A 21,736-nucleotide genomic window follows, 5' to 3' on the forward strand; every position below is an offset into this window, starting at 1 on the left:
CCATTAGTTATCATAGAAAGTAATGTTTATTCCTAGACTTTCTAGACGATAATCTTGTATATAAATATAGTCCCCACTAAGATATTTCTCTCAACATGCAAGCATGTCATCTCAGCATGCACACATGCATGAAAACAAGTCGATGTCAATATGCAACCATGCATACAAACCAAGGACGCTAAGTGCGCCGCTAGAACACAATTGCCGAAATGTAGCGCATTTATACCAAATATAGTTGTGAATATTGCATCGACGTGTGCTTTAATTACAATTGAAACACCTAGCGGGTAGCACCGCTGGCCAACCATATGCGCGTGGAAGCTGTGCGGGCAAACCGACGGCTCTAAGCGTGTCACCAAATCGCAGCCTAAAAAACGCTAGCACAATAAGATGTTACTGAATAAAATGACAATTGATAAATATGGTACTATTATTTGCTTTAGTTATGAATGAAACACCCAACACGCAACACCGCTGGCAATCTCATGCGCGTGAAAGTTGTGCTAGAAAATCGGATGGCGATGCGTGCACCACTTGGGCACAATCGTGAGAACATTAGCAAAATAAGATTTTATAAATAATGGTAAGCATTGCATCGGTAAATGCTTTAATTACATTGAAACGTCCAGCGGGTAGCACCGCTGGAAACCACATGCACGTGAAAGCCACGTGAAAACCGATGGCACGAAGCGCATTGCTAGCAATCCCATGTGCGTGAAAGTTGTGCTAGAAAAACAAATGGCGATGTGTGCACCGCTTGGGCACAACCGTGAGAACATTAGCAAAATAAGATTTTATAAATAATGGTAAGCATTGCATCGGTAAATGCTTTAATTACATTGAAACATCCAGCGGGTAGAATCGCTGGAAACCACATGCACGTGAAAACCACGTGAAAACCGATGGCACGAAGCGCATCGCTGGCACACGGTTGCGGAAGCGTGTAAGTGCAATAAGATTTAGCGAGCGAATAATGGCAAACATTGAATCTGAAATATTTGTTTTAGATTCTTTTTTAGAAATTAATCAAATATTATATTTCAATTACTACGATGCAACTTTGAAGATTTTGTGTAGAGCAAGCAAGGGCGGTTTATGCTCGCAAAAAAAAAAGGAGATATATAAGAATCTGAGAGGAAGGGGGCGCGCGTGACCAAGAGAAAAACTCCTCCTCGATTATCTCTGCTTGTTTTCCCTTTTTACTTCTTCTTCAATCAACCGCGGTCGACAGCTACAGACAGAAGAGACATGGAGCGTGCGGCGGCGGCGGAGGCGGCGCTGCTCCGCGAGAAAGCGAGTCTGCTGCGGGAGTCGATGCGCAGGAGCGAGGCGGTGCGCGAGGGGTCGGCCGCGGCGGTCGACTCCATCGGCCGCCGCATGGCCGCCGTCGACGAGGCCGTGCGCCCCGCCCAGGTTCCGAATTCGTTAGCTCCCCCCTCGTCTCGCCGTACACGCCGCTCGGCTCGATCGATCACATGGCTCGCCGTTCTCTGTGCCGTCTGCAGGCGAGGACGTGGAGCGCGTACAGTGCCCACGACAACGTCGCCAGGAGCCTCCGCGCCGTGGAGGCCGTCGTACGGCACCTCGACGCCGTCCGCGAGGTACGTTCGTTGGTTCGTTTTCTTGATTTGCTCGGCGCCGGCGGCAATGGCGATTTCGTCTGCGTGTCTGCTTCTAGACCGGAGGGGAGAGCATCGGTCGACTAGTCGTGGTCCAACGGAGTCGTCCGTCCGCGTTGATCGATTCGACGGGCACGGCACGGACACGCAATTTCCGACGCGAATCTCCTGGCCTGGGCCGGCCCAGTACTAGTGTTACTCGGTGCGAGGCCCAGATGTGTCGGGCCGACGTTCCCGTCATCCTGTGCTGGGCCAAATGCATGATCTGTTTCCCAGCCTCGCGAGACTTCTCCCCACCCGCTCCGGCGCGGCGCCCGGCGGCGCGGCTCCCATTCCCAGATGGCTCCGGCCGTCGCTTCCTCCCGAGGAGCGCGGCGGCGTGCGGGACACGAGGGGGGCCGGAGTGCGCCCCGGGGTGGCACCGAAGTCGTCGTGCTTCCTCCCCTGCTTCTCTAGGTTTGCGTCTCTCTGCGCCTCCCGCCGGCCGCCGTAGCGCCTAGCGATTTTGCTCTCGGTTTCGAGTGCGGCGGCGTGCCCCCCTGATCTCTCGAGTCGTCAGTGGGCTCTAACTCTAGCGTATGCATTGGAACTGCTGCAATGCGAGCGTGCACTATGCCAAAATGGGCTGATGCAATGCCATGGTTAACTGACAACTGCCCATTCCTGCAGAAGAGCAGAAATTTCACAGCTCGGTGCGGCCGGCGCATCCTTATTTTGAACTTGTGCTAGGATCTACTCTTAGTATTACAATTAGTTTGGTTATGGTGGAACATTTGGTCGGCGATTTCCGCTGATGCTGCTCGTTCTTTATGTGTGGTCTAACATACTACTGTATTAACTGAGCAGAACTGGCCCTTTCATTTTAGAGATTAGAGAAACAGGGGTCACTTTCCCCGTGGGTATTTTATTGATAAGGGAGTATATTGTCATTGTCATGCTGCCAGATCATGCTAATATTTCACTGAACTTCATTTGTACAGGCAGAGTCGGTGATATTGGAAAGTGCAAGCAAGGGTGTTACTGCATATCTCGACACGGTTGATAACTTAAAAAGCGCCGAGGATTTCTTCACTTCAAATAGAATCGGTACAGCTGGTGTTGACGCGCTCAAACGTGTCGATGAATTGCTTCACAAGGCGGCTGCTGAGCTGGAGAATGAATTCAGCAGGGTGCTATCAGAATGCAGGTTCAGTTTGCTTAGGCCCATACTTCTCACTTGTGTATGTATACATGATCTCATGGAGAACTAACCACTCTATTTTGGATGATTGGTTATAGCAAACCGGTAGAGCTTGAACAACTTCTCAAATGTCTTCCAAGCCGTTCATCAGCGAAAGATTCTGCTGAAAGCCAGCCAAATCCGGGTGCCGTGCTCTCTCTTCCTACGCTCATTGACCCGCGCTACGTGCCTCGGCTCTCAAAGTTAGCTCAGAAATCAGTCCAACTTGGTTGCCATAAACAGTTTGTGAAAATATACAGGTGCAAGCTTCTACAAGTTTCAAATTGCCTGACATACTTGCAGTGCAGTGTTACTATATTTCATGATTTGCTTGCCCATGACATTTTCCTTCATACTTCCAGAGATACTCGCAGTTCAACTTTGGAACTGACCCTTAAGCAGTTGGGAGTTGAATATGTTACGGCAGAAGAAGTACAGACTGCGCAGGCTGAGAGCCGGGACGCTAAAATTGCTCACTGGATCCGATGTTTGCAGATTGCGGTGAGGCTCTTGACTTTTGACCACATAAGGTTTGGACTGTAAAATGATGTTTGCTAATAATAGCTGACTATTTGTTCAACAGGTAAAGTTGCTTTTTCCTAGTGAACGCGCACTGTGTGATCAAATTTTTGAAGGGAAGCATGCATGGAAAGACCATTGCTTTGCTGCAGCAACATCCAAAAGCCTCTTGAATCTACTCAGCTTCGGACAAGCTATTTCTAAATCTAAGACAGCACCAGACAAAGTATTTTTGCTGCTAGATATGTTTGACCGAACATTGGAACTTCAATCTGAGGTGAAGTTTCAGCCACCTGTAGTCCATTTGTCTATTGCCGCAAATGCTGTGAATGACACTATTTGTACGTAACATACCTAGACTAATTGCTGTTCCCTAACAGAATGCTTGTATTGTGCATCTATTTCCATTTTTTTCTGTCATGCTTATTACATGCACTGCAAACGATGTAGATAGATTTTTTGGCAATAATTGAGAATGTCCCTTTGGACCATACATCCTTTATCTCTCTGACAATATTACACTAGACCTTTACAAAGAAAACATACGCTCTCTAATACACACCAAATACCTGTGCTAATTTAAGGAAAATTACCGTTTTCAAGCCAATCCATATATGGTGAACTGGATGTAGAAAATATTCAGATAGGTAGTGATAGATTTAGGTTGGCAACGGCATACATTTGAATTATGGGATTGTAGGTTGCTAGGTGCAGTCTAAAGGTGCAAATACCACGACTTTGGTTAATATATGCATGGCCTTATTTCTTCAGTTAAAATGGTGTATACTATATTTGCGGTGAATTTAAGTTGTCTGTTGCTCGCTGTCTATCATGGTATGTTCACTGCAGTGACTGAGCAATTTGACATTGTACTTGATGAAAGAACAGTGACACTTATTTTTTCGGGTTTGATAATGCATATGCCCCTATTTCTATATAGTACTGCATGTGTGTGTGTGTGTGGCGTGGCAGCATTTACATGCTATTTGAATGTGTATTTTCATTTCTTGGCTATTGTTAGGTTGAGGCAGTCTTTGCAGGAGATGAATGCGCTGAAAACCGGAAATCTGCAAGTACTTTGGTCAAATGTTTAGCACAAGCAGCAAAAAAGACTCTCATTGACTTCAAAGACAGCATTGTGAAGGAGTCGCCTAAGAATACGAGTACTGATGGAGATGTGCATCCTCTAACCAGCTATGTTGGAAACTATATCAAATATCTTATGGAGTAAGTGAAATATGCTGCATTGAATATATTTCTTCAACATGTCCTCCAACACAAATGCAGTCCATTACCATTAACAACAATATTCCTTCTTAAGACCTATATAAATTTTGTGCAGCTATCAGTCATCACTAAAGCTGATCTTTCAAGAATCCAGCAATGGAGATGGAACAAAGTCTGGTCTGGTCTCTGAAATCTCTGGCCTTATACATGCAGTAGAGACCAACCTAGATGTAAAAGCAAAGCAATACAAGGATCATGCCCTGGGAATTCTGTTCTTAATGAATAACATCAACTATATCGTCAGATCTATCCGCGGGTATATAAAAAGCATACAATGAGAGAAACACAAGAAATTGAGATCTCATTAATTGGATGGAATAATCATTTTCTTGTTCTCAGTTCAGAAGCCAAGGATTTAGTTGGTGATGATTGGATTCAAAGACGCCGAAGGACTGTGCAGCAACATGCTACTCAGTACAAAAGAGTTGCTTGGGGAAAGGTCCGATGGTCAAAAGCTCAAATTTGGCAGCAAAATGCATGCCTACATCTCATCCAGTTTCCATCAACGTGTTTGTTTACCTATTTGCCCTTTCCTTCTCTTTTTCATTAACTGCAGGTATTGGAGTGTCTCTCAGCTCAAGGTTTAACTTCATCAGTAGGTTCCGCTACAGAAGGTATTGCAGGAAGTGTTGGGAGTATCGGATCGCACAGCGGTACAACTTCCACATCTGTGATCAAAGCGAGGTTAGAACGAACTTTCAAGCGATATGTACTTTACTCTGTTTATGGTGTTTTTTTTTTCTTGCTATTTCTTATGGTGTTGCTTTCCAATATTATCAGATTCAAGTCTTTCAATAAGCAGTTTGAAGAGGTTTGTCAGACTCAGATGAACTGGGCTATTCCCGATAAAGAGTTACGCGATAACCTTATCCTTGCGGTTGCTGAAATTCTGTTACCTGCTTATAGATCTTTCCTGAAACGCTTTGGGTATATTTCCTATCTTGCTCGATTATCTTCTGCTTTGTTTTCTTCGCAATGTGTTATTAGATTTTTCGTTGCTTATCATCAATGAGGTTAATAGATTTTTGGGTGCAAAGTTTTGTATAAACTGGCCAGTGTTCTTATTTTGTCTTCCTAAAGGTGCAATTGTATCAAGTGGTAATGATACGAGTATTTTCGCTATTGTTTAGTCGAGCTGTCCATCTTTAATGATGGATCGCAGTTCATATACCAAGTAAATATCATAGCCGTTCTGGACATACTGTTGTGGTGAATGATCGAGTCGTTGGTCAACACCACTGTCGTCATTATTTGCTTTGCACAACAAACACCATACCAGTTGGCGTGCTACCTAGGCTTTCATAATGCTTGGCTCAGCAGTATTAGTGGATAATGCTCTATTTAGGGGGGGGGGGGGGGATCTACTTTTTAGAAATTTTGTATTGTTTGATTATAAAACCGTTTAGTTCTATGGACAGAGGTATCATGTGAATCAGGTAGATTTTTTTGAGCGCAAGTGGATAATGTACATCCTCAGCATATCTTCCTAAATCTGGTTACTACTTGTGCACATTGCCCAGTTCCGTTGCAAAACACAGAGCACACATTGCTAGGTTTCATTACGAAATGCGAAGCATGGAAGTTTCTCTAACCTATAAACTCAAGTCGTATTATTGATGTGATTACTCTTTTATTTATTATCCAGGCCTCTTGTCGAGAACAGCCATCATGCTTCGAAATATATGAAGTACACTCCAGAAGCACTTGAGCAAACACTTGGTAATCTATTTGCAAAGAAGTTACCACAGTAGGTGAACTGGGACGCTGATTGCACCAAGCATTCTAATTAGCAGTAAGTTAGAAGCTTCCTGTCAATTGTATATGTGCTATGGGAGTGCTATAGTTAGATTATGATGATGATGAGGTGGTGGCGTGGCGGTGTCTAGTTAGATTATGATTATGATGAGGTGGTGGCGGTGGCGGTTGTGACGATCACAATATTACGAGTGTTCCGACCTGAATGTTTTTTCCACTCCACTACACGTTCTCTACAATGTCTAAATTTTCAGCTGAGCATTAGATATATATATATTTTTAGCAAATTTACCTTTTGACTTAAGTAAATCTGATATTCTCTTTGGCCCTTGCTCCTGGTTGCTGTCTACATTCACTGCATGTTAATGTTGGAGTTATGAAATCTTTCATTGTTTCTCCAAGCCTTGAGGTTCAGACCAAGTTTTCATGTTTTCATTTTGAAGAAATGTATAAAATATAAAGTTGTCAACTGCATAATCTACCTGTGAACTGAACTGAGATAGCATACCTGACAGTATGAGGTGGGTGTTCTGCAGTATATTCTGCAATAGAAAGTTCTCAAGTTTGGTTTTACTCCTATCAAAACAAAAGGATATTAGCAGAACAATAAAGTTTCAATCTAGTTCCATGGATGCAAGGAAATTCTTAAAACATTTTCAGAAGCCCCCATACATGACCCTAATGGGTAGCTAGTAATAAGTATCCGCTGTGGCTGGAAAATGTGGTACGTATTTGCAAATGAGTTGAATGTACTCTTCTTTTTCAGCAACTACAATTCACTCATGGCAAGTTCAGCAGAAAATATTCGGTTTTCTATATTATCCTCTGCTCATTTTCAGTTGGTAGGGACCATTTATGGTGTACATCGTCACCATACCCTCTTTCTTAATAATGCACTATAGCAGGAGTATGATATCTGGGAATGTACTCTTATTTGCTTTGGCCACTAGTGGTCCACTCAATAATTGTTAGACCCATGTTGACCGGATGGATAGGCTTGTAGATATCTGGGAGTGTTTAGCTTTAGGTTGAGTGGTGATTACAGTACTAACATATACCATCAGTTTCCAAACTTCTTTTCGTTCCATTTTTATCCCTTATTTCCTGTGAGTGTGCTTTGATTTTGCTTCGGATCAAATGTTACCCAAATTATACAGTGCAAAAGTTTTCTTCTTTAGCACAAACTAGCTGAATTTTTCACCTGGTGCCAGTGTAGTGTTATCATAAATCAATATTGTTATGCTAGTATATACCAGCACCCTACCTGCTCTCATTATTCTAGTCCCTTCATATCCATCCTTTTTAGGTAGGATTATTCTGTTTGGTTCTCTGAGGAATACATGTATGATCCCCACTAGTGAAGCGATAACTTTTCATTTGGTCTTGGATTAACGATGACGCGCCTTTCCACCAACTATTTGTAAGCTCTCGGAGCTTAACACACACAAATCAATTCCCAGAATTGTGCTTTATTGCCTTTATGACGGCATTATGGATGATAATCTATATTTAAACTATAAAAAAGAAATCCCCCACTAACTTTGTGGCTGCAGCACTTTCTGATGCTCTTCCTTTTTGTCCGATATGCTTGGTTCAGTTCTCTGCAGCCCCAAAAAATGGTTTGCATTTCTCTACTTAAATGTACCTACATATGAACTTTATTTTTCACTATGCAGTACCAGCTTTATTTTTGGCCTCTAGGTTCTGCTTCTCGGTCACAATTTAATTCGTTGCATGCTGCATAGTAACATAATTTTCCCAATGCTTCTGTAGGAAGCTTCAAACTCTGTGGATCATAATAGGAACTAGGGGGATATATTGCCGTGGCCTCGGTTGGTCAGGGAGTCATTTTCTATGCTGTTGAGTTGAGCTGGTCATCATCCTATCGGAGCCAACCAAATCTCGGTCCAGCATTATCGTAAGGGTTCCTGTGCTCCAGCACGCGTGCTGCAGGGAGCGTCACATATAATCTGCATTTAATTTTGGATCTAGATGTTGACAGCAGAGCTATCAAAATCAGTATGTGGGTCTAGCGACGCATGCTGTTTTTGGTTGTACTCGGAAAGTAGATATCAGATAGGGATTTGGGAGGAAAAGGGTGATAGATATCTTGCTGGTCGTTTCGTGGTAACATCGTCACAGCTAATGGACTAGGTCACAGAGCTATCATGGGTCATGAGTCATGGTGAGTACCCGTGGAATCTAAACATAGTTTTGCTTTTATGTTTTCTTGCCATGGTAGAACTTGGTTCTTATTCTTTGGGAGAACATTGCCTCTTCATGTTAAATAAACTCGGTGTCGGTTGCTAGTCTCGGTATAAACGGGTGGCAAACAGGTTGTAATCAGATGGATTCTTCCTGCCTACAACTTTACACTATTTACTATCAGAAGGAAGTTAATAGCATAGCATTAGAAAGGGAAAAAGAATCATAACATTGTGCAGTTGAGGATGCTCTTAAACTTGGCTGATGAATTATGGTAGGCATGAGGGAATAATTGGTAGTACTCGCATACGACACAAGATAGGCCAAGGGGAAGTGAAGGCCTGATGATGATCACCAAATGACCAGCTGCTACTTTGGCTGGCTGTCAATTTTGTGCCGTTAGGATTCGTTGGTCCAAGGAAGCTTTGGAATACTTTTTGCCACATCGTTGGAATAAACATGGAGGCCTTTTCACTTTTGAGAAAGTACAAAGTAGGTTGTGTATCTGCCCATCTCTTTTCCTCAACTAATTAACTCGGTGAATGAGGGTTGGTTTAGAGTCCCTGGCCTAGCCCTAGCCTAGTGTGAGCCCTAACTCTCTGTCAGTCTAGTTAGTGTTTGGTCTCTCTCCGATGGAGTTGTCCTTAACTTGGACCACTAGTCCATCTGCCAACAACCACTCAATTAAACCAAGTAGCTCGCATTGCATTGCCCAACTATGGTTTTGGCACAAGTGACGGACAACTCGAGCGCACAAAACGTACTACTGCGTGTTGGTGGTGGAGGAGGAGAAGCTCCCGATTCCGTGCGGCCGTGTCCTTCCCTCCCACCCACGCTGCGTGCGCCCGCGTCCGTCCGTCTGGTCCTTGAATCCGGCGGACGGCGGACGCCAGCGTGTCGTCGCCGCCGTATGATTGATTGTTTTCTTTTGATCATCGTCCGTACGGATGGAAGGGGTGGATAGGTACAAGGTGTGGCTCTGAACGGTGATGCATGTGCTCCGCTGCGATGTCACGGTCGTTTCTGAAGATGGAGGACGGTGGTGGGGCTCGCCGTCGCCGGCCGCTAATCAGGGTAGGTGCCTGCTCTGCCCTGCCCTGCCCACACGGAATGAAGATGACGCTGACGGGCCCCTATATGCAGTATGTACGCACGATTCCTCTTCTGCTTCTTATTCCTATTCCCCCGCTTTAAGCTTTCCGTTGGGTTCATCGTCTCATGTGATGTGGACGCCCCACCCTCCCTTGGCCACCCACTTGCATTGCAATGCAAACTGATCCGCTCCCTCCCACGCACGCACGTACGCACGCACGCACGCGCATGTCGCCAAGGAAGGCCAACGTTGCTCCACAGATTATTGTTTCATGACTTCAGCATCCCCACTTTCTTGTTTGCAATAACAAAACATATCTGGGGAGGGTAATCAAAGGTGCTCCTTTGCTTCTCCCTAATCTGAATCCTCTCAGCCTCTGCCACAACCGTTGCCGCTTTTGGAATCACCTAGTAATGCTGTAGCTCTCACCCCCACCGGCTCCGTCAACTACATGATTAATTGACCGCCTCCCGTTGGAGAGGCTTACCACTCCATAACACACAACAGTGTGTCTTGGGCAGCATGCAGATGTCTACAAAGTGACAGGGTAACTTCCAAAGGCCCACGGACGTACAGCCGGCACCACCCTTTTCTCTCCCGTTGGACTTTGCAACTTTTCCCCTTTGAACTTTTGCAACTTTTTCCCTTTCAACTTTGCACTGAGGCACCTCTGATGCTAAGTTACCATCACCGTCAACAGCTCACGCGTCATCCTTCTCGGTAACAACTGTTCTTGACTGCCACACGCTCCCCCTCAGCCAAACAACTCGTTCGTGTCGATTGAGAGTCGCATCGAACCAATCATAGCTTGGCTAAACAAAAAGTGTTCGTGTTGCGTGTGTAGTGCGGATTCATGGGCGGTCGCTCACACTTGCGCAACATGCGAAATTTCGCTTTGGTTGCTTCCTTTTTTCTGCTTTTTTTTGTATCGTATCGGAGGAACTAAAGGCACTCTTTTTTCGCCGCGAATCATTGCTGCTCTAGCTATCTTGGAACTTAGCACTCACCCTCACCATCACCATGAACCACCTTTCATCTGCCCGTCAGGCTAGCTTACGGTTCCACTGCTAATTACTCCGATGACAGTGGCGTATCAACTAACATGGCTGAAAAAACACAGCACCCACTGGACCAGGCAGCATACATAACATACACACGCTCTGCAGTCTGCACAAGTGCAGCTGCACCAGTAGTTTCTGCACACAGACCAATGCTGATCCTCCCCTTCTGCTCCTGACCCCCAACCAATCACCAACCTCCCTCCTCCCGCTGCCTCTCCCGATATATAAACCACCTCCTCCCCAAGTGCCATTTCTTCTTCCTTCTCCTAGCTAGCCCCCACACATCATCGAATCACAAACTCACGCCAGTTTGTGATTCGAGGATGTGTGAATTTGTGTGAATTAAATCACCATCCTCGAATCATAAACTCACACCTCCTCCTCGAGTTGAGCAGGTCATCACCTATCGGAGCCAATCAAATTTAACCAACGAAACCGACTCTGGCGGGAGCAAAAATTATACCACTGATTTCGTATTTCGATATGAATTCAGTGGTATAATATTTGCTCCCACCACAGTCGGTCTCGTTGGTTAAATTTATGGTCAAACTTAGATTTTGGAAAGCGCGGGCGCACTACATTGTGGAATGGAGGAAGTATCAAATTCAGTGTGTGGGTGTAGCGGCGCATGATGTTTTTGGTTGTACTCAAAAAGTAGATACCAGATAGGGATTTGGGAGGAAAAGGGTGATAGATATCTTTCTGGTCGTTTCGTGGTAACATCGTCACAGCTAATGGACTAGGTCACAGAACTATCATGGGTCATAGGTCATGGCGAGTACCCGTGGAATCTAAACATAGTTTTTCTTTTATGTTTTCTTGCCATGGTAGAACTTGTTCTTATTCTTTGGGAGAATATTGTCTCTTCCTGTTAAGTAAACTCGCATCGGCTCGTCTCTGTATAAACTGGGTGACAAACAGGGGTAATCAGATAGATTCTTCCTGCCTACATGCTTAATTTTACTACATATCAGAAGTTAATAGCATAGCATTAGAAAGAAAGAAAAAAAATCATTATATTGTGCAGTTGACGACGCTCTTAAACTTGACTGATGAATGATGGTAGGCATGAGGGAATGTTTGTGCACTCTCATACGAGACAAGACCATGCCAAGGTGATGTGAAAACCTGATGATCACCAAATTGTACATAATCCTAGGCTACTTGGCATGGTCACCTAGCTGCTACTTTTGCTGGCTGTCAATTTTCTGCCGTTAGGATTCGTTGGTCCATGAAAGTTTGTGAATGCTTTTGGCCACACGGCCTGTCATTGGAAAATCATACCTTTTCACTTTTGCTAAAAGATTAGTGAAGTCTGTTCAATTGCTAAAGGCCACGGAAAGTAACCATGACACATTTGCCTAAAAGATTAGTGAAGTCTGTTCAATTGCTAAAGGCCACGGAAAGTAACCATGACACATTTGCCTAAAAGATTAGTGAAGTCTGTTCAATTGCTAAAGGCCACGGAAAGTAACCACGACACATTTGCCAATACCCATTTGAATTTGAGCAGTCCACCGGCAACCACTCTCCGATTTTTGCTCCCAGATACTACACATTATGCACTTCGATTATATCATTTGATATGAATGTGAAACATCTACTAGCTAGCTAGCTTGCTTGCCTGTTGCATCTGCTTAGTGGCGCCATTCGCATATCGTGGCATGTGGTTTCGAATGGAGCCCGCCCATATAATGGCGTTAGGAATTAGGAGACGTCCGTCCTTGACTAACAAACAATGGCTAACCGGCTTCCCTCTCTCCCTTAGCTGTCCTTAACTTTGACTGGTCCATCTATCTGCCAACAACCATGCATGACCGGAGCCGTTTCTAGCTAGATTGAACCACGCAAGTACTCTCTCCGTTCCTAAATACTCCTATGTAAGTGTTTTTATAGATTTTAATATGGACTGCGTACGAAACAAAATAAGCGACTCTACACTCTGAAATATGTCTGTATACATCCATTTGTAGTTCGTATTGAAATCTCTAAAAACACTTATATTTAGTAACGGAATGAGTAGCTGGCGTCGCATGTGCACGTGCCCTTTGTTTTGGCACGAGCTACGGACGATTCGCATGCACATACGAGCAGGAGGAGATCAGGAGAAGCTTCCGATTCCGTGTGATCGTGTCCCACCCACACTTCCGTTGTGCTTTGGTCCATTCCCTGTCCCTTCGATTCGGCAGGTGTACCTACGCAGAGTACCATCGTGGTGTCATGATTGATTGCTTCGACCCTCCTCCATGTTGGCACATGGGGGTCGATCGGTGCAAGGATATTATAAGTAGAATAGAACGCGTGGCTCTCTGGTCTACGTATCTCTCACCTAACCTCCGGTCGAATTTATACGTATATATACGAGGATCAGAAATGAAAAGACGGGAGAAATTAAGTGGCAAGATACGAACACCTTTGGTTGGATGGTTAGAGGGACTGTGGTATCCTCAATCCATCAGAGTTCAAGTCCTGATGCTCGCATTTATTTCTGGATTTATTTCAGGATTTTCGGCGATCCGCATTCAGTGGGAGGAGACGTTCCCGTCGACGACGAGGTGCCTACGGCGACTTTGTAAATTTCAAGATGATATGCCGGCTCAGTCTTTCGGAGGTGATCATAAGGGTAAGGTATGCGTGTGTGCGTTCATAGAAATGTGTGTATGCGCGTGTATATGAGTGCTTGCGTCTGTGCTGTGTTGAAAAAAGATATGACAATACACATGTATGCAATCGTGGTACGTGGTACTGACGATTGATCTTGGCCGCCGATGATCTTGGTACGTACGTACTACTGTAGTAGTATATGTGTATACAATGCATGTGCTCTTCTGTGATGCGGTCGCCCCTTGCACGATCTTTTTGTAATAAAATAATCTCTACTATTAAAGAGGATCGAACGTCGTGATGGTTCGACCTCGTTCGATCCTCCCTCACTTCGAACAAAAACCATCGCCCGAGGTCCATACATACGCAGCAGCCCAAAAATCACCAACTCAGCCCACGTAAGAAAAATCACCAACTCAGGCCCCGCAAAAAAAACAACTCAGCCCATGTACGAGATCCACATCCAAAAACATAGTTCAACACACGAACGAGAAATCCATTGACCAAACCCCAAGATCGCGCACAGCCAATAAAAAAACAGCTCCACAACCCACGAACGAGGTCCACCGACCAAAAATCAAACTTCTTCGACCCGCCAATGAACGCCAGTTCTTCCTGGAGTACGAGCTCCATGGAGACGCCAGTTCTTCCTGGCGTATGAGCTCCATCCACACGCGAACGCACGCCACCAAAACAGAAATGACGCTTCGATCGTCGTCCGGCCACATCGAGCTGTAACCTCTGCTGATCGCCTCGCATGCCGAACCACAACCTCCACTCGACGGCTGCTGCTGCGTCATCTCCTGAGCCTGCCTACCATCTTCTTCCTCTCCGACGGCAAAGATCGGATATGCACCTTTGTTATGTTTCATGGTGCCCATCACGCCCTAGGTGACCCGTTTCATCATGCAAAGTAGTTATACTAGACTCCTGTTCAAAAATTCATAATGTTAGTACTTCACATAGCATGCCGGATTTTAAGCAATATCCTAGCTACCATGTCATGAACCTGCTTCATTAGACTAATCAAGTTCTGGGAATTAATACATGTGGACGGGTGCCAGATGGCATCTTAAATGTGTCTTTTCAGCGACTACACTCTGTGCAAATGTATGACAGCAAATGTAATACACTCTGCACAACATTTGAACATAGCACTTATTCCCCAAAGTTACAAAATCTGAGTTATGCCACCTTCTCTTGTGAGATTGACACCTGTTCAGTTCCCACAGTTAAGTTCATATTGGAGACCTTGTTCCATAAAGAATATTGCCCTGTTCCATAAAGGATATTGCTAAAGTCCTATAGTATGTCATATCATTTTTGTAGTTCAATTCATATCATTTTTTAATGCAAAAAGGCAGCAGGTTTATTTAAGCTTCTACAGGACAGAAAGATGTCACAGGATAGAGAGCATCTCTATGATAAAGGAAAAAAAGGTATGTGTACGCCAATCACATGTCTGCACATAAGGTATTCAATAAGCTTCATAACTTAACTTACATTAATCTTATCAGTTGTCGAATATGAGAGGACACCCATATCACAACCCACCAATACACACCGACCACCATCTGGTTTTTTCATACGAGAACAAACAGGCACTACTAACTACAGTGTTTCATCTTCTCATGATGATGACAATGTGACCACGCAACTGCCTGTGATGATTCCTATAGCCGGCAATCTCACGGCCTTTCAGACAGTGGCACATGTGGAAACATCAATTGGTATCGCCCTTACACACGACTTTTTTTCAGTTTGCATTTATACATTTGTTAAAACAAAATGGTTTTTCAGGAAATCATTCTCGTGAAGGCACTTACTATGATCACCGTGCATCACTTCGAGGAACAGAGAGCATCATTGATCATAATATTGGTTCGGATATATCACTCGACTCGACACTGAAGACACTGTCCCCGAACACATTGCTTCAAATGGTATCATTAAATGAGACAGAAAAAAGAAAAGGCGAGACCAATATATAGCACGGCGAAATAGATTAACACCTGAATAGAAGGAGGAAATCAATGCACGTCGCAGAGAAGCTAGGAAAAAACAGAGGAGGAGAGGACTGCCCGTCAAAGAGAAGCCAGGCAACGAATGACACCAGAGGAGAAGCAATAGAGTAACGCCCTTAGAAGGGCGGCCTACCAAAATATCAACAAGAATATCATTTGTTTGGTTATCAAGAAAACGCTCCTGTATGAACCCCTCGGTGCTCAGGAATCGAAGAACCAATGCCATTTGCTCTTTCTTTGATTCATCTCGTGCTTCGTCTACCATTATGCAGAACTTGCTAGTACCAATTTCATATCTAATTTTTTCCTTAACTCTACTAGAAAGTAATGTGAGGATTTCTAGTTGCACTGTATGGGAGGTGTACTTCGCATTCCTTGGAGCATTTTCCAAAACAACCGCATTCACCTCTTTGCTATAAGAAGCCAAGAACCTCACCAGATGAAGAAAATTACCCTGATTACTTGATCCCGGAGATTCATCATGGCCTCTATAAGCACAAGCTTGGAATGTTAACCATCTAATGAAATCAACAAGAAAAAAGGTCATAACTTGCTTTAATGTACATTATAAAATATTTGAATTCTCAAAACAGAAAAGCTTGCTTACTTGATGCAATCAATTGTAACTTTAAGCCTTAGCCTTGCATCTGCGACCTTTTTTGCACACACTTTCACCATTGACTTGTCAATGTGAGTCAAACTATTTTTCAGATTATCATGACACCGCTGAGAAAAGTTATGAGCGGAGTTGGAATCTTTGCCCATGTGAGTTAAGAAAGCACATTCGTTTTCATCATTCACCTTCTTCCAATTATTAAATCCCTTGACTGTGAATGCATCAAAGCCACACCTTCCACTTGGCTTTTTTGTGAAGAGAAAACAAGGTAGGCAGTACGCACGATGTGTTTCCATCGAATACTCAAGCCAAGGAAAATAATTGAAATAACTGTATTGAAATCGACGACGATTTTTTCCTGGTTTATTATATGGACATTCTCTCATGTATGGTTGATAAGCTCCCTTCAAAATATAGAAGAGGCGTGCTTCTTCTTGCTCATCATGAGGGAGTTCCCAAATTTGCTGGTGCATACCGGGGTCCCTTACATATTTTGTGCTTTCAATTGTACCTTCTCCTGCTGCAACTTCTTCCGGTGCCACAACCTGTTGCTCATCAGTTTGCATATCAACGGGAATATCATTTGTTTGGTTATCTGCAACAGGTTGCTCCTCAGATGGAATCACATTTTCGGCACCAGTAGTGTTGGAGCTTGAAGTTGACCCAACTGGCGTGAAAAAGGAATTTATCCCCCTAGTTGTTGGTGCTTTTCGCTTCCTCATTGACTACTATATAAAGGAAAACCATGATTAATAGATTAATTCACTATTCTGTAGACAACACTAACACCCCAGATTAGGATAGTAGGATTTTAATTTATAATAACTGATAGCTACAAGTACGTAGTGGTACCTTCCTCTATCTGATCTTCCTTTCTCACTGCAAAACTCTGATGTAATGAAGGCTCCTTCTCTCCTCCGGTACTCCCTCCTTAGTCCTTACACAGCGGACAAACACGACAGATCAGCACAGCCGATAGGGTAGGGGCGGCGGCGGCGTGGTGACTGGTGAGCGCCTTACCTGAGTAGGAGCGGCAGCCGGGCAGCCGGCGGCTGGGCGGCAGCGGCAAACAATGCCCTACTGCAGGACACGATCAATGGATGGATTGATCGCATGGCCGCATGGATGGATTGACAATGAGTCAATGAGTCAATGACATGGGCTATTGGGCTTTCGGTCTAGAATAATTAATATATTAGTACTCATATGGGCTAATTTCTCTAAAATAATCTTATATGGGCTAATGATGTGATTATCTCCAGCCAATTAGCGCATATACAGTATACTACGTATACTACTACCTACTAGAAATCGTTGGGGGGGGGGCGGGCTCGCCCCCCCCCCCCCCCCTGTCTCCGCCCCTGTCGGTAAAGCCTGAAGCAGCTGAACTTGTCTCAACTTCAATCATGGTAGTACAACGAATACTAGAAATAATAAAAACTACATTCAGATATGTAGACCACCTAGCGACGACTACAAACACTGATATGAGCCGAAGGCGCGCCGCCGTCATCGCCCCTCCCTAGCCGGAGCCGGGCAAAACTTGTTGGAGTCGACAGCCGGGAACTCGTCATGCTAATGCTCAATAAGACCAGCGCACCAGAACAAATATCAAGAGATTGGTTATTCAAGTATTGGACAGTTGCTAAAGGCCATGAAAAATGACCATAACAGATAGATATTTTTCTTTTCTCTATCCATTTTCCCTGTGAATTTGTGCGCGTGTGGGTGTGATTCTCCAGTCCACTGCGAACCACTCTCCCGTTCTTTTTTCCCCTCCGAGGCACACAATTTCATCAGATCATTTGATATGGTTGTGAAACGTGTGGCTTGCATTGCATGTTTGCTTCTGCGTTCGGTATACATGCACATCTGGCCTCTGCGTTTTGCTGATCAAATTGCATGTGCTTCCGCATGGAGCCCACCCGTAATCTACCGTTAGGAGGCATCCGTCCCTGATTAACATGCTAGCCAGCTGATCCCCTCTCTGTCAGTGTCTGGTCTCTCTCCGAATCGTCCTTAAACTTGGACTAGTAGTCCATGTGCCAACAACCACGACCCAACGGTGCCTCTAGCCTCTAGCTGGCACCAGTTGCACCCTATCTCATTTTTGGCACCATTGCCGGATGATTTCACATGCACAAACGTGTTGGTGGTGGAGGAGGAGGAGGAGGAGGAGAAGCTTCCGATTCCGTGCGTCCGCGTCCGTCCATCAGGTCCTTGAATCCGGCGGACGGACGTAGCGTACATATCTCATCGGCGTCTCGTCCTCCTATGATTGATGGTTTTGATAATAATGCATGATCGACTCGACCCTCCTCCCTGTTGGCACATGCATGCATGCATACGGAGGAGTGGATAAGTAGAAGACGTGGCTTTGAATTGCTCTCTTTTCTCACCTATGAGATCCCACGCCGGTGTATGATCGATCATCATGCTAAGCTGTACTGAATATATAAATTTCGTCGCTCTCCTGCACCTATACTGTATGCTGTATGCTGGCACGGTGAGTTAATTTTCTGGTCGATCGGTGGCTACTACTCCCTCCGTCTCATAATATAAGAGCATTTTTGACACTAGTGTAGTGTCACGACGATATCGTCACTATGAATAGTCCGACATGACGAATTGACTCGTAAGATAAGATCGACACGGACATATCTCTGCGTACATATGCATACGTCGTGGTACCTGGTACTGACGATCGATCGATCGGTCTCTTGTCCGCCGATGATCTCTCTCGGTACTCACGTATGTGTATGTGTATCCAATGCATGTGCTGTGCAGCGATGCGGTCGGACGGTCGTTTTGGAAGAAGATGGAAGGCTATGGGGGGTCGATCGCCGGCCAGTAATCAATCAGGGTAGGTAGGTGCCTGCCCTGCCCTGCCTGCACACGGAATGAAGATGACGCTGACGGGGATCTATACACAGTAGTGTACGTACGATTCCTCTTCTACTTGTTATTATTCCTCTGCTTTAAGCGTGCTTTCCGTTGGGATTATGTATGTTGGCTCTCTGATGATGTGGACGCCTCACCCTCCCTTCGCCACGTACCCACTTGCGTTGCAAACTGATCCGCTCCCTCCACAGATAACAAACGCGCACATGTATGTTGCCAAGGAAGGCCAACGTTAGTTTCATGACTTCATCATCCTCACTTTTTTGTTGGGTTTGTAACAAACATATCTTGGAATTAAAGGTGCCCACAATCAGTGTCGTACGTAGCTAAACAGCACTCAACCCCACCATCTCTTCATCGCCATTGGTTAATTGACCGCCTCGCATTTACCCGGCTTACGACCCCACTAACACGCAGCGTCTTCATCGAAAAAGTTAACATGTATAAAGTGTATCTTCAGGCTCAGTGGGAGTATAACTTCTGATCTCTACAAAGTGACAGTGTAACTTCTCATGGCCCAAGTACAGCCGGAACCATCCTTTTCTCCCCTTCACCTTTGCACTGGTTTATTCCTTTGAACTTTTTCTTCGCACAGGAAGCTCCAAAGTTACCTTCACCGCCAAATTACATCTAGCTCACGCTTGCTTCATCCTTATCGGCTCTAATATTATTGACTGCTAGCCACACAACTTGTTTGTGCCGAGAATTGAGACGCGCAAGAAGAAGATGAATACTCCCTCCGTCCCAAAATAAACGTCTCAACTTTATACTAACTTTAGTATAAAATTGTACTAAGGTCAAGACATTTATTTTAGGACGGAGGGAGTAGTATCGATCAATCATGGCATGGCTAAAAGAAACGGCGTGTTCTTCTTGCTCGGCACGTTTAGGGCGAATGCATGGGCGGCAGCGCAAAATGCGAAATTTCGCTATGGTTGCTTCCTTGCCTTTTCCGCTTTTTTGTATCGTATCGGAGGAACTAAAGGCGCTCCTTTTTCGCCGCGAATCATTGCTGCTGTAGCTATCTTGGAACTTAGCTCTCACCCCCACCACCGTCACCATTAACCACCTCTCATCTGCCCGTCAGCCTAGCTTACGGTTCCACTGCTAATCACTCCAGTGACAGTGACGTATCAACTAACATGCATGAAAAGAAACTTCAAGTACCAGGTAATTTATTCGAAAAAAAAGAGTACCAGGTAATTAACAGTTTAACACTGAGACCCAGCATACATGACATACACAAGTACAGCTGCGCCAGTAGTTTCTGCACACAGACCAATGCTGATCCTCCCCTTCTGCTCCTGCTCCTGACCCCCAATCAATCACCAACCTCCCTCCTGCCGCTCAGCCGCTGCCTCTCCCGAGTCCCGATATATAACCCACCTCGTCCCCAAGTGCCATTTCTTCTCCCCTCTCCTAGCTCCCACACATCATCGAATCACAGCCTCACACCTCCTCACCTGACCAATCACCCGCAGCTAGCTCCGTGCAGCCAGCACCGATCACCACACGCAGCAGCTGCTGCTGAGGCGACCGACCGGCCTTCCATTCCATGGCGGTGAAGGACTGCGGCGGGCACAAGGGCGGGGGCTGCGAGTGCCACCGCCGGCGGCTCTACCGCAAGTGCTGCGGCGCGCTGCTGGCCCTCCTCCTCCTCGCCCTCTTCGTCATCCTCATCGTCTACCTGGTGCTCCGCCCCCACAAGCCCCGCTTCTACCTGCAGGACCTGGCGGTGCTCTGCCTCAACGTCACGCCGCCCACCTCCGCCTACCTCTTCACCACCATGCAGGCCACGGTGGCGGCGCGCAACCCCAACGACCGCGTCGGCGTCTACTACGACGAGGCGGACATGTACGCGCAGTACAAGGGCGTGGCCATCACCGTGCCCACCCGCCTCCCCGTCGCCTACCAGGGCCACCGGGACCAGTCCGTGTGGTCGCCGTATCTGAGGTCCATGGACAGCGTGGTGCTCCCGCCGGTGCTCGCCGTGGCGCTGGCGCAGGACGAGACGGCCGGGTACGTGCTGGTGGACGTCAAGGTGGACGGCTTTGTGCGCTGGAAGGTGGGCACCTGGATCTCCGGCCACTACCACCTCCGGGTCAACTGCCCGGCCCTCATCAGGGTGAACGAGGGCAAGGGCAGCTACGGCGCCACCACCGGCGGCGGCCCCGACTACTTCCGCTTCCAGCAGGCCGCCGCATGCGCCGTCGACGTCTGATCAATTCATGCATCATCATCGGTTCTTGGACCTCCACCCATCCATATTCATATGCATGTCTCCAAATTCAAATTCAGGGGATGGAATCGATTGATTGCTTTTCTCTCTCTCTCTCTCTCTCTCTCTCTCTCTCTCTCTCTAGTTTCTTTCTTGCTTCTTTTTAATTAGTCTCTTATTTTTGACTTGTTGATCGATCGGTTGGTTAAAGAAGCGAATGAAAGAAAAACACCTACAACTGAAGCTTCTTCGATTGCAGCTTTTCTTGTTCTTCTTGTTGAGAATTCGGTTGGTTGGGTGTTGGAGTCTAGCTAGCTAGCTTGGAGTGGAAGGGAAATTGATCCATGGAGTAAACGTCAAGTGCATATATATCTCCCTTTTTCTCCGGACAAAATTTATTTTGTTTTAGTAACTATTAACTACACAGCTGGTTTAACAGTTAACACGCTTCACTTAGTAACAAAGTGAAGCGCGTGAAGTTCCTTTTTCTGCTTCTGATCTGATGGATCGTCTCAGTTCGTGGTGGAGAGATACGGACTTTTCTCTCGGATTTCAACTTTTGGCTGAAAGTGCTCTCTTGGAGAGCGATCAGAGGAGAGCTAGCTGATCACGCAC

General features: G+C 45.6%; 2 protein-coding genes across 4 annotated transcripts; both read left to right on the forward strand.

Annotated features, from left to right (window-relative positions):
• Positions 1–1,147: 1,147 nt before the first annotated feature.
• Positions 1,148–8,708, forward strand: LOC123047487 (exocyst complex component EXO70A1). 3 transcript variants are annotated; one of them, XM_044471054.1, is made up of 12 exons: positions 1,148–1,413; positions 1,506–1,601; positions 2,600–2,805; positions 2,898–3,339; positions 3,422–3,634; positions 4,379–4,584; positions 4,700–4,900; positions 4,984–5,083; positions 5,201–5,328; positions 5,425–5,571; positions 6,290–6,436; positions 8,173–8,708. In XM_044471054.1, the coding sequence occupies exons 1-11, from the start codon at positions 1,249–1,251 to the stop codon at positions 6,393–6,395; spliced, it is 2,010 nt and encodes a 669-aa protein (XP_044326989.1). In that variant the 5' UTR covers positions 1,148–1,248; the 3' UTR covers positions 6,396–6,436; positions 8,173–8,708. The 3 variants fall into 3 exon arrangements, with proteins under 3 accessions (XP_044326989.1, XP_044326990.1, XP_044326988.1); XM_044471055.1 differs by having other exon boundaries at positions 2,898–3,098; positions 3,201–3,339; positions 6,290–8,708; XM_044471053.1 differs by having other exon boundaries at positions 6,290–8,708.
• An 11,592-nt stretch (positions 8,709–20,300) lies between these two features.
• On the forward strand, positions 20,301–21,359 carry LOC123047488 (NDR1/HIN1-like protein 12). Its single transcript, XM_044471056.1, has one exon. It carries the CDS (start codon positions 20,459–20,461, stop codon positions 21,122–21,124), a length of 666 nt encoding a protein of 221 aa, XP_044326991.1. The 5' UTR covers positions 20,301–20,458; the 3' UTR covers positions 21,125–21,359.
• Positions 21,360–21,736: the final 377 nt, after the last annotated feature.

This window comes from Triticum aestivum, chromosome 2B, assembly GCF_018294505.1.
Source record: "Triticum aestivum cultivar Chinese Spring chromosome 2B, IWGSC CS RefSeq v2.1, whole genome shotgun sequence".
Classification (NCBI taxonomy): domain Eukaryota; kingdom Viridiplantae; phylum Streptophyta; class Magnoliopsida; order Poales; family Poaceae; genus Triticum; species Triticum aestivum.